We start from the raw sequence: 21,682 nt of genomic DNA, 5'->3' as shown, positions 1-21,682 counted from the left end.
AGGCCAGTTGTTCAGTATTTTATTCAATATACACACACCGCTCCCTGGCAGGGGGAGCAGCCAGCCCAGGGCGTGGCTGCAGCAACACGGCCACACCCGTGTTTGTGCAAAGGAAGGAGCCCCGTTTTCCGTGGGAGTGTTGGGAGCCGGGCGTGTGATGGAGCAGGAGATCCCTGCGGCTGGGTCCTGCCCAAGCGCTCTCCAGCAGCCCCGGCACCCCCCAGAGCGCCGCTGACGTTTTCCAGGAACAACAGAAGGAAGAGGCAGTTTATTGTGCTTAAGACATCTGAACAAATCCTGGGTAGGAGACACTCACAGCTTGTGGGTATTGCTAATTACTTACAGTTAAGAAAGAATGGATCCTGACGGGGACAGGACCCTGTGGGCCCTGTGGAGTCTGTGCCAGGAGCACCCCCCCGAGGTCACCACACTCCCAGCCAGTGCCCAGGCAGGGCTGCGGCTCCTGCTTGCCTGCAAACAAGGTGAGCTGTGCTGGGCAGGGGCGTCCTGCTCACGTTCCCTGTCCTTGTTGCCCCAGGGAGAACTGGCGAGGAGCTCCCTGTCCTTGGGAAAGGCCGTGCTGCGCCAGCCCACCCTTCCTGCCTGGGAAGGAGAAGCCGTTCCCAGGGGAGGAAGAGCCTTCCTCTTTCTGGGAGGAAAGCTCAGAGGCTGGGCATTAGAGTGAGCTCGTTCAGCTCTCCACTCAGGTTACATTTGAAAGGTTAAATATGAATAAATGCTGTAGGTTTATACATAATGTTTCCTTCTACCTATGGAATGTGTCTGAATGATCCAAAGACACCAAAAATGTTGTTAGAAACTGTAGTTAGCCAAGAAAGACAACCCCGCCCTTAAAAACGAAATAAATCCTATTTAGTTTTACTACAATCTTTGTTTAAATGCCCTCAGAAAAACAGCGTATTTTCAGGTGCCTTGTGAGAATGTATCCGTTCATGCAATGGCCCAAGTTCTTCATTCACAAGCATTGCACATTTTTATGTAAGTCATCAAAACTATAAAACCTATTATTTTGTCTGAAAGTCTTAGTCTAAAAAGTACAGCATTACTTTATATCCACCCATGGAAACTCCTAGACGCGCATGTGCACAGACACACACTGTTGCCTAAATGTCTTCTAAAGATACTGATTACAAAGTGTATAAAATTGGAAATACATTGTCAGGATACAGTGAGAGATGAGCCACCCTCTACCACAGACTATAATCTAGGATCAGTCACTAACTGTACATGTTTTTACAGCCTTGGATTCACCAGGGACTTCCGAAACGCAAACAGCAACTACACAAAGAATGGCAGTAACGCTGCAGGAACGCAGGAGTCACTGGCTCCAGCTCCATGGAGCTGGCTGGAATCTGAGTGACATTTTTGTTTCCTTCAAGCAGGGCTGAAACTGAACCTCCTGTGAGACAGCTCTGCTACCAGCTGGGTGAGGGACCCCTGCTTCAAACCTGCTCCTGGACTGGGAATGATGGAGCAGGAGCCAAAGCCTCCTCTCTCCACTAAGATGACCTTAGGCTCTATTTTAACAAGCTTATGTGCCACCGAGCCCATGGACCACCTCTCAGGGGCATCTCCATGCTGTCCCCAAGCTCTGCCGACACAGTGGTGTGGCTGGTAAAATTATTTTTGTTTAAACTTTGTTATTCTTCAGGCAAGTGCAGGCCCTGAGGCCATTTGGTCCTGAGTGTCCGCACCAAAGAGCCCAGGAGGAGGCAGAGGCGGAGCCGAGGGTGGGTGTTCGGAGGTAGTCGCTTCCTTCGCCTGTCCTGGTGCTCCCCAGTCCAGTGTGGTATTGGTTAGATGGCCATGCCCCATCTCTGCCTGCTCCCCCTCTGCCCACCTGCAAAAGCCAGACACCCTTGCCAAGATCCAGGTAGAGAAAAGGGACCAGGTGGATTCTAGCAACTCGTCTCCCTCCAGAGCAAGACCTGCCTTCTCAGGAGATTTCAGAGCCTGGCCTCCCTCAGCAGCTGCTTGGTGCATAGCCTGGAGAAAAGTTGGAGGCACTTTGTGCATTCTCTAGCTTGCCATTCCAACCTGCTGGAAGTGTGGTGCCAACAGCCTCAGAGAGGTCGCACCAGCACTAGGGAAGAGGCTGGACAAGGCGCCAGGACAGAGACGGGAGGAGCCCTGTGTAGCTGTTTGAGAAAGACTAAGGGCACCTCGGTTTGCTGCTCCAGGCATGCAACCCCCCACGCTCTGAGGGACCCCTGCCAACAACCTGACAGGTGGAAACATCTCAAGTGGCACATCCTCGTGTGAAAAGTTGTGTGTGGGGTAACCCAGACCAACAAAAGGGCCTATTTCTGCTAGAAAAGTCTTAAGATTTGTCACTACCTTACGTGCAGACGTGGGAGAGCTGATCAGGCTGAGAACATGTTAAAATTGCTCAGGCTGCTGCTAGTTCACCATACGTAAGTCCTGTGACCGCGCTCCCGTGACAGGAATCTGAAATATCAAGTGCACTGGAAAAAAGGGATTGTCAGAAAAAACAGAAAATAGAAATACTACAAAAGCAACATTACTGAGAAGGAAGTGGACTGAGCCGATGCCACTTGTGTGGTCACACAGTGGTTTCTATAGTCTCAATCACTTCCATCTCGCACTGCGAGGGCGACAGGAGCGGGCATTCGTCCGGCTCCCAGCTGCTATCCGGGCTGTAATCTTCCTCTGAGCTCAGCTCGGCCACCCCCTCCGTGTCCTCGTCACACGACTCCATGTAGTGAACCCCCACCGCATTGATGCCGGAGTCCTCAGAGCTGGACGGGGACGAGCAGTGCTCTGGTTTTGGTGTATTGCTCTCCTTTGTGATTAAGGCATTGCGGACGGAGCCCTCGTCAGGCTTTGCCCTGTGCGGGGCGGGCAGCTGGCGCTGCACGTAGCACATCTTGCCGTTGATGCACTTGACGCGGTAGTTGTCGATGAACAGGTCGGCGATGGTGCAGAACTGCGGCGCCTCGGGCGGCAGCGGCGGCTGGAACGCGGGAGCGAACTTGAGGAAGTGCTCGGTGAGCGACACCGAGATCTGGATGGTGTTGGGGGACTCCCGGGGGCGGACGGGGATCTCGGTGCTGGGGAGCTGCTCCACAGGGGTCATGGGCTGGTAGACGTATTTACCTGTGGGGACACACACAGAGGAGCAGCGTTTAAAGGTCGTTGTCCTCGAGTCTGAACAGAAATGATGGCATTGACACTCTTGGACACCACCAATAGTTCCTTGCTGGCAGCAGCTGCTGCTTTTCTTGTGGCCTCTCCAGGTATGGATCCAATGGCACCTAATGCTGCAGGTAATCACAACCTCCTGTACCTCAGTGCTGCTCCCCTCCCTGACCCTGCCTCAAGGACTGCTGTAGGACACGGCTAACTGGAAAGTTTTCTCCAGGGGCACAACTCCATAGCCATGAAGTGGGAAAGATGCCAAGTCTGCCTGCCTTCTAGAAGAAAGAAAATTGACAAGATTCTCAGAGGTTTTGTTGTTCCTCCCACTGAACAGAACATGTAAGTTCTAGCTTATGTCTTTGCTACAATGATCAAAATTTTATTATATTACTATTATTCCAGTAAGTCTCCTTGTACACAATTCCATGTTCTTTGTTTTTGAGGACTAAATCATGTTTTTCCATATTATAAACCAGAAGTTCATACATAACTACAATTAGAATGTTAAGGCAGAAAATAAGGGGATTTCCAAGCTTTTGGCATCTTGATTATCTGGTTAAGTAATAAGAAAATAGGATTATGTTGGTTATATTGAGCAGAACAAAGTGTGAACTGAACATCTTCACTAACAGAAATAAATAAGAGAGCAGAAAATTGGGACTATGTCAGGAAAAACTGAGAAACCCGAGGCTATGCCTAAGACTGTGAAATGCTGCATTTTATTTGCATGAAGCCTCTGAAAGATTCATGTCTCCCCAGGGGCTCATCCACTGGGAAAGCACAAATTTCCAGAAGCCTTGTGAGTAGAGCCTTGTCAGAAGAGTTTTGCTGCCTGCGCTGCCAGACCCTGCTTTGCACCGGCAGTAAATACACTAAAGCATGGAGGGGCTGTGCGGGTGCTTGCAGCTCTCCAGGTGCGGGGCAGGAAGCTCCTCCATTAAGGAAAGCTGAGTGCTGGTGTGTTTGCAGCTCACAGGCAGATGCAGCCTTCCCCCTGAATTACCCATTCCTTTGGAACATCGCAGAATGGCTCGCGTTGGGAAGGACCTTAAAGATCACGGAGTTCCAATCCGTGATACATAGGAGGAATACCTCCTACTGGACCAGGTTGCTGTAAGCCCCGGGGCGGGCTCGCTCCCCCTGCAAAGCCTCTCGGCAGTAGAGAATCCCCCTGGGGCAGGGAAACCCTCCCAGCCCGGGAAGAGCTCTGTTGGCACCAGGGCGATGCCGGCGCTCCGGGGGCCCACGCACAGCCTGGCTCTGCCAGCTCCGGGACATCACCGGGAACCTCGAGCACCGGGAAGGCTTTTCCCACCCCGCAGTGCTGCTGGAAGGGAAACGGGTCATGTGAAAGTCGGCTGGGATTTCCAATCCCTGTAGCCCAAGGACAGGGAATACAGCAGAAAGGCCACAGAACTGAAATAAGAGCTCTGCAGCGTGGGAGAGGCTCCAGGCACGACGAGGGAAAAGCCCACCCATGTGCCATGGGAGGAGAGCACAGACAGAGCTGGCAGCAGAGGGAAGTGTGTGAACAGCTTTGACCAGCTCCCCTCGAATACCTCATCCAATGTTTTCTCACTACGATCTGTGCAATGGCAATTGCTGACAGAGCCACGGGGAAAGCTCAGTGACAACAAATCAAGCTTTTCCCGTGTCTGCTTATGGCTGGATGACAGAAAACTCAAAGCCATCCTCTCCACTTGCCATCTCTGTACCATGGTGTAGCTCCTAAACCTGCTGTGACTCAGAGGAATGAGTGTTGGCATCCAGCAGCTGCATGCTCCAGCCACAGGCAGAGTACAGCTCTCGCTCCTTCAGCACAGATCCTTGGTTTGGGTGTCTCTGAGCAATGGGGTCCCTCAGAGGTTTCTCAAATCTTGTGGACATAACTTCCCTGGGAAGCTCCTCACCCTCACAGTCACAGCAGCAGCCCACGGCTTCCTGCCATCTGCTGCTTCCCAGAAATCCTTCTGTGAAATTAGTGAACATTAAATATGCCACTGCCTTGCAAAGCCCCACAGCTGATGGTTACTGTGCTGCTGGCTGGGATAGTGTCTGACAAATTCAACTCATGGAAACTGAAGTGCAGCCTGCCCTTGCCTGAAACCATGATGCTCTATTTATCCATAGATTAGCAGGGCTTCTGTGTGGGCTTCTTTGACAACCAATGATAAAATACAACCAGATACTGGTGAAGAACATTTCTTCAACTCAATTCTCTGCTGCCTCTATTTGAAGAGTCCAACGAAGAGTCCAGTGAAGATTTTACCAGGATGAAGGAAGAAGGTCTCTCTGCAACAGGACTCTGTTTTCCCACTTAAAATAGTCATCATATGCTGGCAAAAGGCTGATGGATGTTAGGAATAGAAAATAATGTATTTAAGCCAAGGAAGCTTACAGCATGGGCATGGAATGGTGAAGCAAAGTCTCCTCAGTTTGACTTTTATAGTGTTTGTTTTCCCCTTTCGGGAAAAGCCAAGGAGTTGCTGGGAGCTCAGCTGGTTGTTTCTCCACTGCAGCCACACACAGCAGCTCCCTGCACATCTCAGGACTGCCCTGCTGGCACTAATTCCAGAGCAGGAGCAGAGCACAGGGTTTCAGAGCCTGTGTGACCCCACAGGGCCTGAAATGTTCCTCACGTCCCAAGGACAAGCTCTGCCAGGGTAAAGCAGGAACCGGCCAACACACAGCAAAGAGAATTTTCTACATTAACTGATTTCTGCATTTCTTTAGAATTCTGGTACAAGTTTGTCAAGTCTTAGCTGGCTTTAGAGGCAATTTTAAACAGATTCAATTTTAAACTTGTTTCAAAACATGACCAGATGCTCAGAACTGGGACTGTCAGACTGGATCGTGGACAATGCTGTGCTTACAGCCTCTGTTACCACCCCTCACCCTATATAATGCATGGAAACACATCAGCCAGGATGCAGGCTATGAAAAATAAATGCAGAAATTAGAAATAAGATTGCCCCCCAGCCCTACAGCTTGCAGGATTGCCAGCTTTTTCACTAGAAATGCCTCTAGAAGCACAGGTCCCCAGGTTCTCTTATAATCCATCTCAATCTGATCAAATACCCATGAAAATCAACAGCAGTATTTTTGCTGACTTTGAACAGCTGGCAACAGTCTGTGATAAAACAGTATTTTGAGCACCTATTCTGCTCCATCCCATCTAATACAGTAGCTCAGAATTTATTGCCTATTTATTCCAAGTCAGCTGAAGAACTCTGTGACTGCACTGTGCTGATGAACACTGCTGTAAATGACAGTGTTCTGCACAAATTCAGATGTCACACAAGATATCGTATCTGAATTGTTTCCTGGGTCGCTTCCCCACCACTGCCTATGTGGAAGGTGTTGAAGGAGAAATACTGTCTGTGTCAAACACATGTCCAAAAATCAAACTCAAATACTGTGAAAAGAAATCTGCTGCATTTGCAAAAGTTTGGGAAGTTCTTGTGCACTTTAAAAGCTGCTGTGAAGAGGTGCTACAGTTCTGGCTCTGAACTTCCACCACTGTGGCAAAAGGGCTCAGGGGAAACAAGAACCTGCTCCTCTCCTGGAAACAGTGACTGTGTGAAATCAGGCTCTGCCAGAATGACTGCTATGGTAAGTCTTGGTTGTCCATGACAGCCACTGGCTGACAAGGTGGGATGATGAAATGAGAGACTCCAGAAATAAGTCTATAGGCTACACTTTACCATTTGTCCCTCTCAGCCTGCTCTGTGCTCAGGCCATTTTCCCCCACCAACACTGCTCCTCTGTCTAACCCCTTGAAGTGACAGAAGCCTGTGCACAATGAAAAAGGGACAATTGTTTCTCCATTTCTTCAGCTGGCCCTTGTGCCACCAACACAAACCAAATCCTCAGGGACCTGGCACACACTACAGCCAACATTCAACTGCAGAACAACTATTCAGCTATGTCCAAGGAAGTGAGTGCTGGGCAGTGCTCATCTCCCTGTTGCTCTGTGCACAGGAATAGGATTTCTGTTGCCAAATCGGATGGATGCTGTTCCCCAAAGCCTTGGCTCCATGCCTCCAGTGAGCCTGCCAGCAGGCTAAGGCAGGATCCAGCATAGCAGGGAGCTCTATAATCACCTGCACACCTCCAGAAAACTCGGGCAACTGGGAAAATTGTTTATGTTCATGGCACTAATAACCAGAACTATGTGGCTGATTGACTGGAAGGTGTGTTATAGAGCATCCTGCTTCCAAAACCCCAAAGCAGGCTTTAAGAAACAAGCCACAAGGTCATTTCTCTCTGATTTTTTGCTAACTGGGCAGTCTGCATTCATCCTCACCAAACAGACACAAAACAGCAGCAATTTCTGTGGCAAATATGAAATGACTTAACCATAAAATAAGCCGAGGTGTGGCTGGAAATTTTTTTTTCCACTTCCCTCCATCCCAGCATTCTGGTTTACTTCTAACACTCATTAATGTGCTTGACATATTGAAAAAAAAAAAATGTCCAGCTTTGAGGAGGGAGGTTTCCTATAACAAATTCTCAAATTTTACCCTCTCAAAAGGAGGACTTAATCCTAATAAATAAAACCATGAACTGCTCTGCACTTCAGAAAATGGTAAGAGAGAGCTGTGGATTTTATGAGTCTAAGTCAGCAATACATACCACGGATATTTGTTCACATGCAAGGCATTTAGACATCTATTAACTGAAAGATAAAAGCTTTTTTTTCATATGTATTCTTCTCCCTGCAGCTGCTGGAACAAATATTTCTACAGCCTCCCATCTGCCAGTTCATCTATCTCCAAAAATCAGCAAGGTTAACAAAGACCTGCTACTTGGCAGCTATTGAACATGACCTGGCTCAGCTTAGGAACTACTCCTGTGTGGGCTGAGCACTTGTGGAAATCCCAAGCAGAGGTGGGCTGAAGGTGGACTGGCTCTGATCCCACTGGAATCTCGTGCCTTTGGCTGTGGTGGATGCTCCAGAGGGGCTGGAGCTGTGACCCCAGGGCACAGCCCATGGCTGCCACAGGCCCCAGTGAGGGTGTGGAGGGATGTGTCCTGTTCACCAGCAGGGAGCTGCTCCCTAAATACGGGTGACTTGGTGCTGCCTGAACATACACCTGTGTAACAGCACCAGTAATCCCCCCTTGTGAAGTCCAATGGGATTCTCACTCCAGCTGTGCCAGACTTTGCTATTGCCACTCTCAACCCTGCCAAAAAATTCAGCTCACACGGGAGGGGAATTGGTCCCACTATGAAGAACATAAAAAGCCTCTAATTAAATACCACACAGCTCTGAAGGAGTGAAGGCAAAGGAAGCATTCATAATGCATGTGTGGCAGGAGACAGTGCTGCCTTGGAGGGGATCTGCATTATTCCAAGGAGAGCTCCCTGCACAGCTGTTCTGTGTGTGGAAACCTTGGAGATGAGCTTCTCGAGCACTGGCTTTCCTCACACAAGAGGAACAACCAGAGAACAACTGAGAGCTCTTCTGGCAGCACTTGTTCCACATCTCCTGGGTGTGGCAGGAGAGCCAAGTCTGGCTCTTGGGGAAGCACCGGGGGGATGTGCAGCTCCCTGGCAGGTGGTGACAGCTCCGAGCAGGAGTGGTGCCCTGCTGCCAGTGCTGGCACAGCAGCCCCAGGACCACGCAAAGGTTGTCACACCCAGCTGGGCTTCCAGGGCCCCCCAGGGCAGTGGATGGCACAGCCTTACCAGCCCAGCCGGCAGGCATGGGAAGGAACCAGGGAGGGATTCACTGCTGGCACAGCAGAACCTTGGGGCACAGGAGGGTTTCCTCCTTCACAGACTAAGGCAAAGCTTGCTGCACATCCTGGGTGGGTTTCTGGAGGGCACCCAGCATCCTAAGCCTGCTGGAGGTGCCCACCACACCTGTTGTTGCCAAGTGCCCAGCAGAGCGGTTCCATTGGGAAGTGTGATGTTGGGCTGAGTACCTACCTGGGGTCATGACCTTCCAGCCCTGCCAGCTGTAGAGTGGCCAGAATGACTGCTTGGGCTTTCTTCCTCCTCTCTCCAGTTACATGCACAGCTTGGAACAACAAACTCTTGCAAACAAAGCTTGCCCTACCCATAAATATTTGCCAAGGACTGTCACAACTTCAAACTACACTTAGAGGATGGCACTAACTTTTCCAGAGGGGCAAGAGCAAATGGAAGGAGAAACCTGGAGCACATTAACAGATGACACATGTGAAAAAACCCACTGCTCGTCCTGTCTGTACTTCTTTGTGTTGTATGCAATAGACACCACATCATATCCAGCAAATCCTCATGGGCTGCATGGTGAAGAAAACATGTGGAATGAGCCACCAGAGGAAGTGGAAAACATTTCAGGACACTGAGGCACTGCCAGATTTACAGGCCCAAGTAGAGCTGAACTGGGCCACTGGTGCTTATAATAAGGCATAACTGAAATGATTGTCCACCTTGAAGAAGCCTTGTAGATAAAGATATGCAGCACCTCAGTGTAAGTGATACTTCTGCCTTGCACTTTGTCCAAACAACTTTGAAAAAGCACTGAGATTGCTCAAACAAATTTCTAGTGTGGGGAATGCAAACAGAACACTCGCAGACCTGCAGGAATTCTGGCAGAACTAGAAGGTCCAGTAAGGGATCACAGAAAAGACTCCAAGTGTACAAATCAACTCAATAAAGGAACAACAGAAAAAGCAGCCACGCACCAGGACCTGAGCAGGCTGGAAGCGCAGCAGGAAGGGCTGGCAGGCTCTGCCCTAACAGAAAGGTATCCCTGCAAACAGCTCCTTCTCACAGAAGCACCTCCATCTGAGCACTAATGAATCCATCCCATTCCAGACCCCATCCAAGCACAGGGAAGAACCAGTCCAGCGATGTTTTGGCAATGGTTGCCTAGGAGCAATTCCATACAGCTGCCAGCTCTCTCGTGTGGAGGTGTTCCCTCCCTGCTGTACAGCCGGATTGCTGTGCCAGCCCCTGACTCAACGCTTTTCACAGGAAACCAGCATGGGGGGAGGAAAAAATCAGGAAGTTTTTCCTCATCAAATTTGTATTTTAATGCCCTTTTGTCTTGATCTGCTTTAAATACAAAAAGGATCATGACAGTACATGCTGTGAGCTGTCTAAGCCTTTGAGGAGTTTCTGTGCACAACAGCTTAAGAGCAGGTAGCGCTTCAATGCAAACAGACCCTGGAGCTTCCTCCATCAGCCCTGCTCTTTACTTTCATTGCTTACATGGATTTACTGGACTTAAGGAAAAAGCAACCCTGAAGGCTTGAGAGATGCAGCCATAAACCCTCTTAAAGGGGCCATATTTGCTCACTAACCATTGTAAGGGAACAGAATACCAGCACCCAACAAGGCAGTGTGCAGCAGCACACACCATGTGTGTTTCTGGAGGAGCAGAAAGGAGGAATTCTCCTTTCAGTATCTGGGGAATGTCACCCATACCACAGGTGCCACTAACCCCAGCTCCACGCTGGGTTCCAAAAACACAGAAGCACAGGCATGGAAAGTGTGGCACAGCCCTAGTTACCTCTGCCAGCACAGCAGCTGGGCAACACTACCCAAGCTCTGAATTCAATCATATTCATCTTCCCTTCCAAGCCCACCCCCAAAGGCCAGAACAGCCACTTCTTACACATTCCCCTGAGAAATTTTATCCCCCAAGTTACACTATTTTTAAAATTCAGTACAGAAAATAGCAAAAAATGGCTTAGTGCTAAATATTTATTCTACAACCCCATCCCTGTGCACCATCTGCTCAAGCTTCAGCAGCCCATGGTTTCCATGCAGCCAAGTCAGTGTCCTGACAGTGAAACAAAGCAACATAAGCACAGCTCCATGTCAAACTACCCAGAATACCGTGGCATTGCCTGGAAATCCAAGGGCTTTGAGACACAAGATCCAGTTGTTTTCCAGGTGTGTGGTATGTGCTGCAGAGGGCACCCTGAGTCTCTGCATATGATGGAATGCTTTCTTGGGAATTCTCAAATAACAGAACAGCTCACCAGGTCCTTGAAGGAAAAGTCGTCTCTGAAGACCTGCACTCTGTACCCACAGGGGACAGCTGGGGCAGGAGGATGGGATTCACAGTTTGGAACAGACACATCTCTGTGGCCACAGTGTTTTCCTGGTGGCTGACAGGAGAAACAACAGCCCATGGGACGTTTTGTACCTGTGCTGGTCCCTTCCTGTGGCCAGAGCCCAGGATCTGCTGACACATCATCCGTGCAGTTGCTGTGTGGAAGCAGGAGCCTTCAGGCTGGACAACACCACGTTCTTCAGTTCTAGGGCTGGGAACAGGGTCTTTATTCCCAACTCACTCTTTTAACCCAGTACTGTTCCTGGTACCTCATACACATCTCCAGCCACATGCCATTCAAACCAAGCTATTTCTATCACAAGCTTCTAGAGAACCCATTTCTGGGGATTGTAAAGGACTGCTCTCCCTGCTTGTACACAAAACACATCAGCATGTGGAGTTGAGGAGTGCAAGTATGGACACCAATGCTCTCCTTGGAGGGGTGTGGGATCCAGCAATGCTCTGCAGAAGCCCAAGTACCACCACTGGAGGTGGAGCAGGTGAATATCACATTGAGCCATTGTGTCACAGTGCCACTGCAGGCAAGTGACTTGGAGCACCTGGACAGCACAGCTGGGAGCACAAGCAGCTCTCTGCTGTTGCAGGGTGAGCCAGTGCTGGCAGAGGTGGCATGGCCCTCGGCTTCACATCCAGAGAGGCAAGATCCCACAGGACCAGCTGGAGAATGGCCCCTGTGCCCACTAGATCAAGGTCTGGTAGCACAGGGAGGAAAACCAAAGCAAATGGTGAGTGTGTCCTTCCACCTGCCCTGCCTACAGCTGGGCTAATGCTGGTGGACTGCGGGAAGGCTGCAAGAGGTGGTCAGTCCACCCCGGCACACCTGATCCTGTCCCAGCCTTCCACCAGGGACCAGGGGTGTGAGTGAGGGAGTGAGGCTCAGATTTGGGAAAGCACTGAAATCCAACCAGACAGCTACACAGCATGGAGCAGCCAAGCACCCTGCCTGCAACACTTACAGGTGTGCACCAGCATCATGTGTGGCAGCAAGAGGGACAGACAGAGCCTGGCACAGAGCTGGGCACAGCAGGGAGTCATTTCAGGGCTGGGTGCAAGCACACAGCCAAACAAGCAGCTTCGAGAGCAGACGTGTGGGCTCTCGAGCTCCGCAGCCACCAGTGAGAACAGGAATACAAATGCATGCCTCTTGCTGAAATTGTTTTACAACGTAGGTTACATATAAATTCCAACTGTTACATGGCCTAAATTAAAGTATGGCTATGTTAAAAACAAGACCCAGTTGCCAAGCAATCAGTTTTCACTTTCCCAGTAGGTTTTTGACTTCCCTCTATGTGAATATACTCAACTATTGGCAAAAACATCTCCAAATGGCACAAATTGCACTTCCTGAGTTCTGTGATCAGTCACTACATAAAAATTGATTAGTGGAAGAATCAAAGCCATTATGAAAACATACTCTGTATCTTGTGGGCAGATAAATTCATGGAGGTGCTGGAAGAAAAACCACAACACATTAAACCAGGGTCACTGTATATGCCAAGAGAGAGATGATCTACCTGGAATCCAATCAACTGTCAACCAGCTTTTGCATTAGTATAAGCTTGTGCCATCCATCAGCAGCTAAGCCCACACTGTCACAGCTCTTGGGATTTTGGGAACATCGTACACTGTTTGTGAGTAAAGCATTTTGCTTTTTATCCTTTACAGAAACACAAATTTCTAGTAGAGCCTCACCAGTGTGCAGAAATAAGTTACCAAGGCTGGCAGTGAGTCATGAAGTGTACAGCATCACTGGTTAAATTGAGAGCCATTACATAAGAACACCCCAAGATGCCCCTGCTCTACAAGCCCAGCTCTGCTGGCTGCAACAACATGAGCAGTGACAAAAGTGTTCTTGATGAGCACACAGGTGCTGCCAGGAAATTGGAGGTCCTGTGCCAAGCACCTGAGAGGTCTCTTCAGTGCTTCCAGCAGACCTGAGCCCTGTCAGCTCTGCAGACCTGCAGGATGGAAGTCACAGCAACGACAACCTTGTGACTCAGTCTCATGGGACAATGCAAGGCTATGACCACTGCTGCCAGTTAAGACCCATGAAACATCCATCAAGAACCTCAAGGGGAAGGATGATGTGACAGCAGGCACTTTTGCATCGGGCACTGGCATTAGGCAGGCTTGCAGATCCAGGCTGGCAAACAGATTCCCTCACCTGCAGAGTCCAGGAAGGAAGCCATACGCTCACCACAGGCACTCTGCTCCATGCAGATTTTATCTTTAAACTGTTCCTCTGCAGTGACAAAAGTGCCAGCAGCCTCTCCCCAGCAGGAGCACAGGCCCAGCCCTCACCGTGCAGGGCTCAGGACACCCTGCATTCACAGACAACCCCACCAGCTGACGAGACACACAATTAATGAACTTTTTCTTCAGAAGTACTTGCTTCTGGTAGGAAACATCCCCAGCCTTGTCATTTCAGGCTTCTCAAAACCAGCACTTAACCCTTCAAGCAGCCACAGAGGAAGGGTGTCAGTTATCTGCCACTCTCAGAGGCTCTTACCAGAAGATCACTGAGTTTGGGGCAAGCAGATAAAATTCTTTGTGAATTATGCCTCTCAGGTGGACAGACAGATTACAAAACAGCCTTATAGTCATGCATGACAAACAGATTTTGGCTGGCAGGAAGTGTTTTGGTACACAGGTCCATTTTTCTTTGACTTTTGAAAAAAGAAGTACAGTGATTTTTGTTCAAGCACGCACGAACTGTACAAGAGTTAGTCCTATGAGACAAACTAAGCAAGTACCCTGAATTCAGAGATTTTCCAGTGGTCTAATTCTGTTAAGTGGTATCTGTACCTTTGTTAATAATAACAGAACATGCCTGCCTCTAAACATTATAGTAAGGATTCAAAATGAATGCCAGCAAGTTTTTCCAGAGGCGCTCATATTCCCACAGGGTACAAGGAATCCATGCATGTGAGTTCTTTTATTAATGGTACATTCATACTGTGATTTCCAGATTATAAATAAAACCTGAGGAACAAAATCCCATCCAGGTCTGGAATGGTGCACCCATAAAAACTGGCAGTGTTTTCCCTCAGAGTAACACTTCAGAATATATTAAGCTGACATTCTTTCCTTGGTTGTATACAGCTTAGTGAAATGAAGCTGGAATATCATAGCTCTTCAAAATACAGGTGAAGAGAAGATCTTGCACAGCCACAGGCAACAAATCCTCATTAAAAGTCTTTTCCTATTACAAGCTGCAACATCCACCTTTCTGCAGTTCCTGCCTAGCACTCAGCATAATACCTTCCTCCATGCACAAACATTATGTCTGGGTATACATGGACTTAACAGGATGAATGTTCAAATCCTTTTCACAGCAGAAGTAAATTTAAAATGCCTATTTGTCCCAGGATTTGTGTCATTCTCCCTCTAGACCAAGCTGTGTTTTCTGGGAATTCCCAGCCCAACTGCTTCTAGCCCCACTAGTCCATTCCACTTTAGACAAGAGTTTTCCATGAAGAAAAAGGTATGAACTTCAGACACAAGCATATTACAACTCCCTTTCCCTGTTTATCCAACAAATCAGTCATCAGGATCTAGTTTTGCCCTGTGGAACAGTACTGCTGGAAATTCAAGTTGCCATCACCACTGCCAGGTTGGCTGCTTGCAGTCCATGTCACCTTCTGCAGACAGGGACACACAGAGCACTGGAGCACTGCTGCCCTTCTTCTCCCTCCTGGATGTGGAAAAGAGTTTTACAGCCACCAAAAAGCAACATAAGGAAGAGCAAGGCTTTTGGAGATGTACAGTGTATGGTGTGCTGCAGAGCACCCCAGGGCTGTGGCTGCTCCTCTAATACACAGGGTTCAACAGACACTGGCAGTAGGCAGGCACAGCTCCTCTTTAGACCCCCAAGCCCTATCAGGATGCACCTGAATTCCTCCCCATGCCATCTCAGCTCACTTACCAGCTCTGTCACAGGACAGCAGGGTTCCCTCACTGATTCCTTCCTCCTAATTCCCACAGGCAGACTGGGGTCTGAATAATTACATGGGCTTGGGAGATTGTCAGAGTCCCTGCTGATGGCTTCTGTTGCTGGAGAGAGGCAGAGATACCTTGGAAATGCTGCTGGTGTGCACAGAGATACTGAAATGCTGCACACATCACTGACTGTGTGGCAGGGGAAAATGCCTGCACCTGGGCCAGGTGTATCTGCCAGAGAGCAGGCAGGAGCTGCTATGGACTACACCACATCTTCTCCCTGTAAGAGGTTTAATCGAGGATGGCCTTGACAGAGAACTTTCACCAGCTTTGTGTGACAGACAACAAATGCCTTCATTTAAAAATGTTATAAAATAAAACCACTAGTGATTCAAGCAGAGAAGAATGTGAGGAGCAGTATCAGCTCAGAGCACAGCCAGGTGCAGTGACTGTGCTGATTTGCCTCGTTCCCTGGCTGCAGCTGTGGGCAAGGGATAAGGGATAGCCCCCTCCCCTGGCCAGCTGGGACTGATGAGACCCCAATCACAGGGACTGTGTCTCTGCTGAGTGTGCTCAGACACCGAGAGGAAGCAGTGGAGCTCTGAGAGCCAAGACAAGCCCTGGGCTGCCTGTTCAGGTGAGCAACAAATGTAAATGTACTCTAGTTCTACATTCCCAGAATATTGCTAGCACGGTCAGAGAAGCCCTTCTCCCCAAAACTACACAGAAAACACATGCCCTTTGTGGCAAGCTACCCTTCACACAAACCCATTTTCTCCTCTTGGCTGAAAAATGACAGTTCTTTGGATCTCTTGCCAGGCTGCCTGACCTCATGCAGAACCTGCCAGGTCTGGCTGCAAACTCCAGCTGAGCAGTGCCATAATTTGTGATGCATGCCAGGGAGTGGGAAATTAATCCATAGCACACCTGCAAGTGCTATCCACCACCCAGCAAACCGAAGGGAGGGGGAGCAGGTGTGTTTTTAAAACCCTTTCCTGCCACCATGATCGTGTTCCTTGCCTGAGCCTAGCAATATGTTGCCTTCCTGGCCACCCAATGGAGTTCTCGCACTTTCCCCATGCCTGGTTTGTTTTCTTGTAAAGGTTCCAAACAGCTGAACCTGTAAAAGTGGTGGTACTGAAATTTATTTGCTACATTTACTTTTCAATATAAGGTATGCAAAAGGCTTTAAGGAGCCTTTTGATGCTGAATCAGGGTGGGGGGAAAAAAGCATAGAAAGGCTAATACAAGGTGGCACAATTACTGTCTATTGATGCAACTGCTGTGGAACCACGATTCATCATGTATTATTGATAATTGCAGCATAATGTACCGAGGGGTTTGCAGGGTGTTTAACAGAATGCAAGATATTCAAATTACAAATGAACCCAGTTGTAAGAGAATGCTCTTAATTGTATCAAGCGTGATGCCTTTTCTCACAGTTAATTCTTAGGAAGTAAAATCAGCAAAAGTTGAAGTCCTTCTGTCAGGTCAGATGCAACCCTGAGGATCTGATCCTTTCTGCCATAAGTAGGTACTACCTCAGAGCCAGCAGCCTCACAGCCAGCATCAGTGCAAATCACAGCTGCAGTGGAAATCCCAAGGTGAGGAAAGGGAGGCAGGCACCTTGCTGCAGACCTGCCTCTGGCATGTATTCTCTGGCTCTGGAGAAAGTAGATCAGAGTAATTTAAGGCTCTCAGCTTGCATCTAATAAACAAAACCTCCCAAGGCTGTCAGAGGGGAGGGGAAGAAGGTGAACGGGGGCTGCCACCCTGGCAAAGGGAATGCATGCAGGGCACAGAGCAACCAGGAGAAATGTGCAGTGAGAGAAACACAGGGGCTGAAGTCAAAAACACCTCCTGGGCCAGCACCTTCTTCCCTGCTGGGAAAAGGACTTTGAGGCTTGAGCCCTCATCCTGCTTCCACATGGAGACTGGAGTCAGCACAGCCTCCTGGCAGCACCCAGGGGAGGGGTGTTGAGGACAGCTATGGCAGCAGGGATGAGGTGTTCCTGTGCTCCCGGGCAGAGCCCCGTGGCTCCAGTGACACCCGAGGCACCCCAGCCCCGCCAGGCACACCCATCCTGCACGTTTTTCATGCACCTCTTATGGAGCCTGTACCTGGATTCAGAGCTCCCCATGCACGGGAGTGCATTAGAGAAACGCCACACTGGGAAATCTGCTCTCCACCAAGCCCAGAACAGACTGAAAGAACCTAAAATGAACTCCAGGCTTAGACACACAAGTCATACAGGCATCCAGGGCAGCTGAGGATCTCGGAGCTGTTTGGATACACCAGTCAGTCTCTGATCTCCCTGCCAGCTATTATTGCCATTTTATGGACAGAGAAACATCTGAGGTAAAGAGAGCGTCTCCAGTACTGCACAGTTCCAAGCATGCCCACCACAATGGCTTTGGGAATTCAGGCTGGGTTCTTTCTCAATTATTCCTTCCATAGCCAAGTGGCTCTGCAACGCTAAATTGCTCCTGTCTCTGAAGTAAGCAGATGTGATTCTGAATACACATGAGGAGACAATCTACTCATCATAGCATGGTGAGTTTTTGTAATTTCTCAGTGTAAGTGCACTTTAACTGAGTTGACATTCTCGAGGACCTTGGCCACTGATGGAAAATAATACTTCAATGGCCCTTTTAATTGATGTAGAGTTTCCTGTTCCCCAATATAGCTCTTAAGAGTCACAGAAAAGCACTTTCAAGAACCCTCTGAGGATTCCCAAGTCAGTATTACAGCACTGCGTTTATGCAAGGTAACTCCCAATGCTGTTTAATTACATCTCTGACCTCTATACAATTTCCCATTATAGACCTCATTCTTACCCCTTTTAAGTCCAACTCAACTCATTCCACAGGAACAGGATACAAAGAGATCCTTAGCTCTGAAATTTGCATTAGGAAATGAGGGGCAAGAAGGGAGCGCGCTTTACCATGGCTTTCAGAAGATTAAACAAGGCAATAAAGTGTGTGATTTCCTTTAAAATCTTCCATTTAAAATCCTGGTTTCTTGAGGCAAAGGTATCTTAACTTTTCCTTAGCCATAAAGGAAGAATTGAGAAGGAAGTCTGTATTTCTTGCAAATGCTATAACTATTTTTAAATCTTATAATTGCCACACGGAAGCAAAGGGTTGGACAGGATCGCAAGTGGTCTTTCCAAGAGGGAAGCAGCTCCATGTAGTGCCAAATAGACACCAGTCTAAGCCTTCCCTGAAGGACCATGACTCTTCACCTTCTCAAGTACTCTGTTCCCCTGCTGCATTTCTCTTCTTAATTATGATATTTTCCCATATCCAAACCTAACTCTCCTTGTCACAGGTATCTCTTGTCACAGGTATCTGGCAGTCTGTGTAGAGGAGGACTCAAACACAGCTGCTCTGCAAGGCTACCTTACACTTTGCAAAGCTCATCAGCCCTTCCTCCTTCCTCCCTTCCTTTCTCCCCCCCTCAATCTTTTACAGCCCAAACAACCCTTTCTTTTGCACCATTTTGTAAAGCATATTTTTCTAAGCTGATTTCTGTGATCTTCTCCCCAATTCTCCTACAGCTCTGTAAAGTGCAATGCTCAAAGCTCAGCCCATCAGCCTGGTTTCCTCATCACTGAGCTGAAGAGACTAATTAAATTGCACACTTGCCATGCTCCTGGTAATGCATCCCAAAGCGAAGGCTGGGGTTCTGGGTTTGGCTTTTCTGCCACACAGCCCTCCCGCTGCTGACACACAGGCAGTTTGTGATCCATCCTAATCCCCAGATTCCTCTCTGCAATTGCTTCTCCAGGTGTTCGCAGTTCCATCTTTGACTTCCCCATCCCAGGACCATTCCCAGATGATTTTGGGTAACATCTCCAGTTTATAAGTACCAGTTTGAGCTCTGATCCAGAGTGCTCATAAGCTTTTACATCTTGATGGTGGCCACAAATAACTGAGAGCAGGGAAATGTTGGGAAGAATCTAGGTCATAACCTTTGTGTTACCAATGAAACTCCAGTGTCCCTGTACCTGTGCAACAGGTGACTGTGGCACCTTCTCACACAGCCAGTTGTGCCACACAGTACTCAGGGCACAGACAGAAGAAAACCTTTTCTTCTGAACTGCTTTCAAATGAATCCCAAATCAAGGCAAAATTCCTGAAATGCATATTTAATTCTATAGAAGTTTGCATTCAAACAAAAGCTAGCTTTTGGGGCAGCTCCCTTTCCCTGTGAAACAATATTTGCAAAACGTCTGTGAAGGGGAATCCGTGAAGGTGAGTAAATTGCAAAGAGAGATGGCAATGGCAATGGATTTAAAACGAGAATGGGTATCAGGAGTCTAGGGACACCTTCAGCAGCACCAAGTAACCCTCACTGGAAGTCGGGTCCAGTGTTAACCTTGACCATCCAAGCTTTAAGATCTCCAGAACACAACAAGACCTGAGTACCTTGCTCCATCACCATTCCCTGACCTCGCATCAACACGCTGCTGGGAAAGCCTGCTGTTCAAGGCTCTATGTGATTAATTATTCATCAAACTATGTTTGGACATCCACAGTTCAATCTCAGCCTCCATGATTAGATACATCAGGATCTTGAATACTGATATTAAAGTCGTTGGGCGCCTTTTCACCAGAGTTGGCTCAGTACTGGATTTTGAAGCTATCTGCTATATATAGCCTAAAGCAGTTACCTCTCTGCTCAAAGGGGTTTACGCTTGTAAAAAGAAAACCATTAGCACCGAGAATGAAGTGGCTGGTGCGAAGGACAGCGGTGCCCAGCCAATGCCACAGCCCACCCTCCGGCCGGCTCACGGGGGAGAGGGGCACTGGGACTCCAGGCCCCGAGAGAACTCTCAGGGCATCACCGCTGCGACTCCTTCGGAAGCAGCATCCAAAGTCAGGGTCCCGCTGGGGCCGCCTCGGCACGGACAGCTCCGGGAGCGGGCTGCTCCTGGCCGCGGGACGGGACGGGCCGGACAGAACGGGACGGGCGGTGGAGCAGTGCGCGGGGACCGACAGGACATTCGGATCGCGCGTCCCCCGCCCGCCCCCTCGCCCCCTCACTCACAGTGGCACCATCCCAGGTGGCAGCACCAGTGCAGGCGGAAGCAGCGGCCGTGGCTGTGGGTGGCGCAGAGCGAGAGCCCGTCGCAGGGCTGGAAGTCGGGTCTGCCCGCGCAGCTGCGGGCGAGCGCCTGAGCCTCGTCCAGCTTCTCGCTCTTCGCCGCCGCCGCCCCGCTCATGGCGCCGCCGCTCCGCCCGCAGCCCCCGCGCCGCAGCGGCCAGAGGAGGAGGAGAAGGAGGAGGAGGAGGTTGAGGACGAGGAGGAGGAGAAGGAGGAGGAGAAGGCGCCGAGCCGCAGCGGGGACCGCCCGCCCGCCCAGCGCCGCGGGGGCAGCGCCGCGGGCAGGGCCCGGCCGCCCGCCTCGCCCCGCCCTGCCCCGCCCCGGTCCCGCAGCACCGCCCGCGGCACCCGATGGCTGCAGCGCCCGGTGCCGCTGTCCCCCGATGGCCATACCTTCCGATGACCGCGCTGCACGATGGCAGTGCCCTGCGGTGACCGTGGCTCCTCGTAGCTGTGTCCGCGATGGTCGTGCCCTCGATGGCGACGTGCCCTGGCGGCCGTGTCCCGCGATGGCCGTACCCCTCGATGGCCGTACCCCTCGATGGCTGTGCCCCCATGGCTGTGACCCCCGGCTGGGTGGGAGGGTGACCCGCGGGCTGCCCTGCGCAGCGGCGCGAACCCGGGACGGTGCCCGAGGGCGCTGCCGGCAGCTGTGGGCCGCTGTGGGATTTCCCTGCTTTCCCGCAGCGTATGGAGCGCACGGGAGAGTAAGCCCGGCTCCCAGCAGGGCTGCGGGCCGGCTGCCAGGCTCCCCCGAGCACTGCCCCGGCCATGTGGAGCTCCTCTCCAGACACCACCGGGTTTGATAAATGGGATCCGGGCACTCTGGCACTGGACAGCAGCCTCCAGGGAGCGTGGGCAGCAGGCAAGCCCCGATTCCAAGCAGCGACCTGGGGCGCTCCGCGCGTGCAGCTCTTTGCTAGACTGTGAGACAGGTGGACACAGATCACCCCTGCAGTGCCGGAGCCAATGGAGCAGGACACCGAGTTGTTTGCACACGTGGCCTGCAGCACAGACAGGTTTTGGTTGTTTTTTTTTCATCATGCTACTTAAACTAATTCAGAAACCCATTTCTTTCTAAGCACATAGTGATTTAAAGAAAACTGATAAACTTTGTCTTTCAGTTTGTAAAATAATCAGTAGATATCATTTTGTTTGATAAACATATGAAAGTGCATTGTTATTTTCCAACAATTATATCTTTAGGCCAAAATTCAAGTTTGGATTTATCTTGAGCCCTGGCGACATTATTTGTTTTCTAAGTGTGGTGGTGGACTTGTTTCCCTGCTACATTTGAAAGAAAATTGCAGTTTTATTGCTGCTCTGCTCAGCACTGGGAGTTGAAGTCAGCTTTCTGTTAGAACAAAAACCAAACG

At 49.8% G+C, this 21,682-nt stretch overlaps 1 protein-coding gene across 2 annotated transcripts; it reads right to left on the bottom strand.

The window, feature by feature from the left end:
* Positions 1-2: 2 nt before the first annotated feature.
* On the bottom strand, positions 3-21,473 carry C9H3orf70 (chromosome 9 C3orf70 homolog). 2 transcript variants are annotated; one of them, XR_014957160.1, is made up of 2 exons: positions 20,250-21,473; positions 3-3,138 (listed from the first exon to the last, which is right to left on the bottom strand). XR_014957160.1 is itself a non-coding variant. In XM_021537179.3 (2 exons), exons 1-2 carry the CDS (start codon positions 20,422-20,424, stop codon positions 2,585-2,587), a joined length of 729 nt encoding a protein of 242 aa, XP_021392854.1. In that variant the 5' UTR covers positions 20,425-20,595; the 3' UTR covers positions 3-2,584. The 2 variants fall into 2 exon arrangements, 1 of the variants encoding a protein (XP_021392854.1); XM_021537179.3 differs by having other exon boundaries at positions 20,250-20,595.
* Positions 21,474-21,682: the final 209 nt, after the last annotated feature.

This window comes from Lonchura striata, chromosome 9 (assembly GCF_050655825.1).
Source record: "Lonchura striata isolate lonStrDom1 chromosome 9, ASM5065582v1, whole genome shotgun sequence".
In the NCBI taxonomy this organism is placed as follows: domain Eukaryota; kingdom Metazoa; phylum Chordata; class Aves; order Passeriformes; family Estrildidae; genus Lonchura; species Lonchura striata.
Note: the sequence above shows the minus strand (reverse complement) of the source record. Positions and strands in the feature narration are given on the sequence as shown.

Excerpts from the sequence above, each read along its gene's own strand:
- C9H3orf70 (XM_021537179.3), bottom strand. The coding sequence starts at position 20,424 with ATGAGCGGGGCGGCGGCGGCGAAGAGCGAGAAGCTGGACGAGGCTCAG. Across the intron at positions 3,139-20,249 it reads CCACCTGGGATGGTGCCACT|GTAAATACGTCTACCAGCCC; the intron begins GTGAGTGAGGGG and ends GTGTCCCCACAG.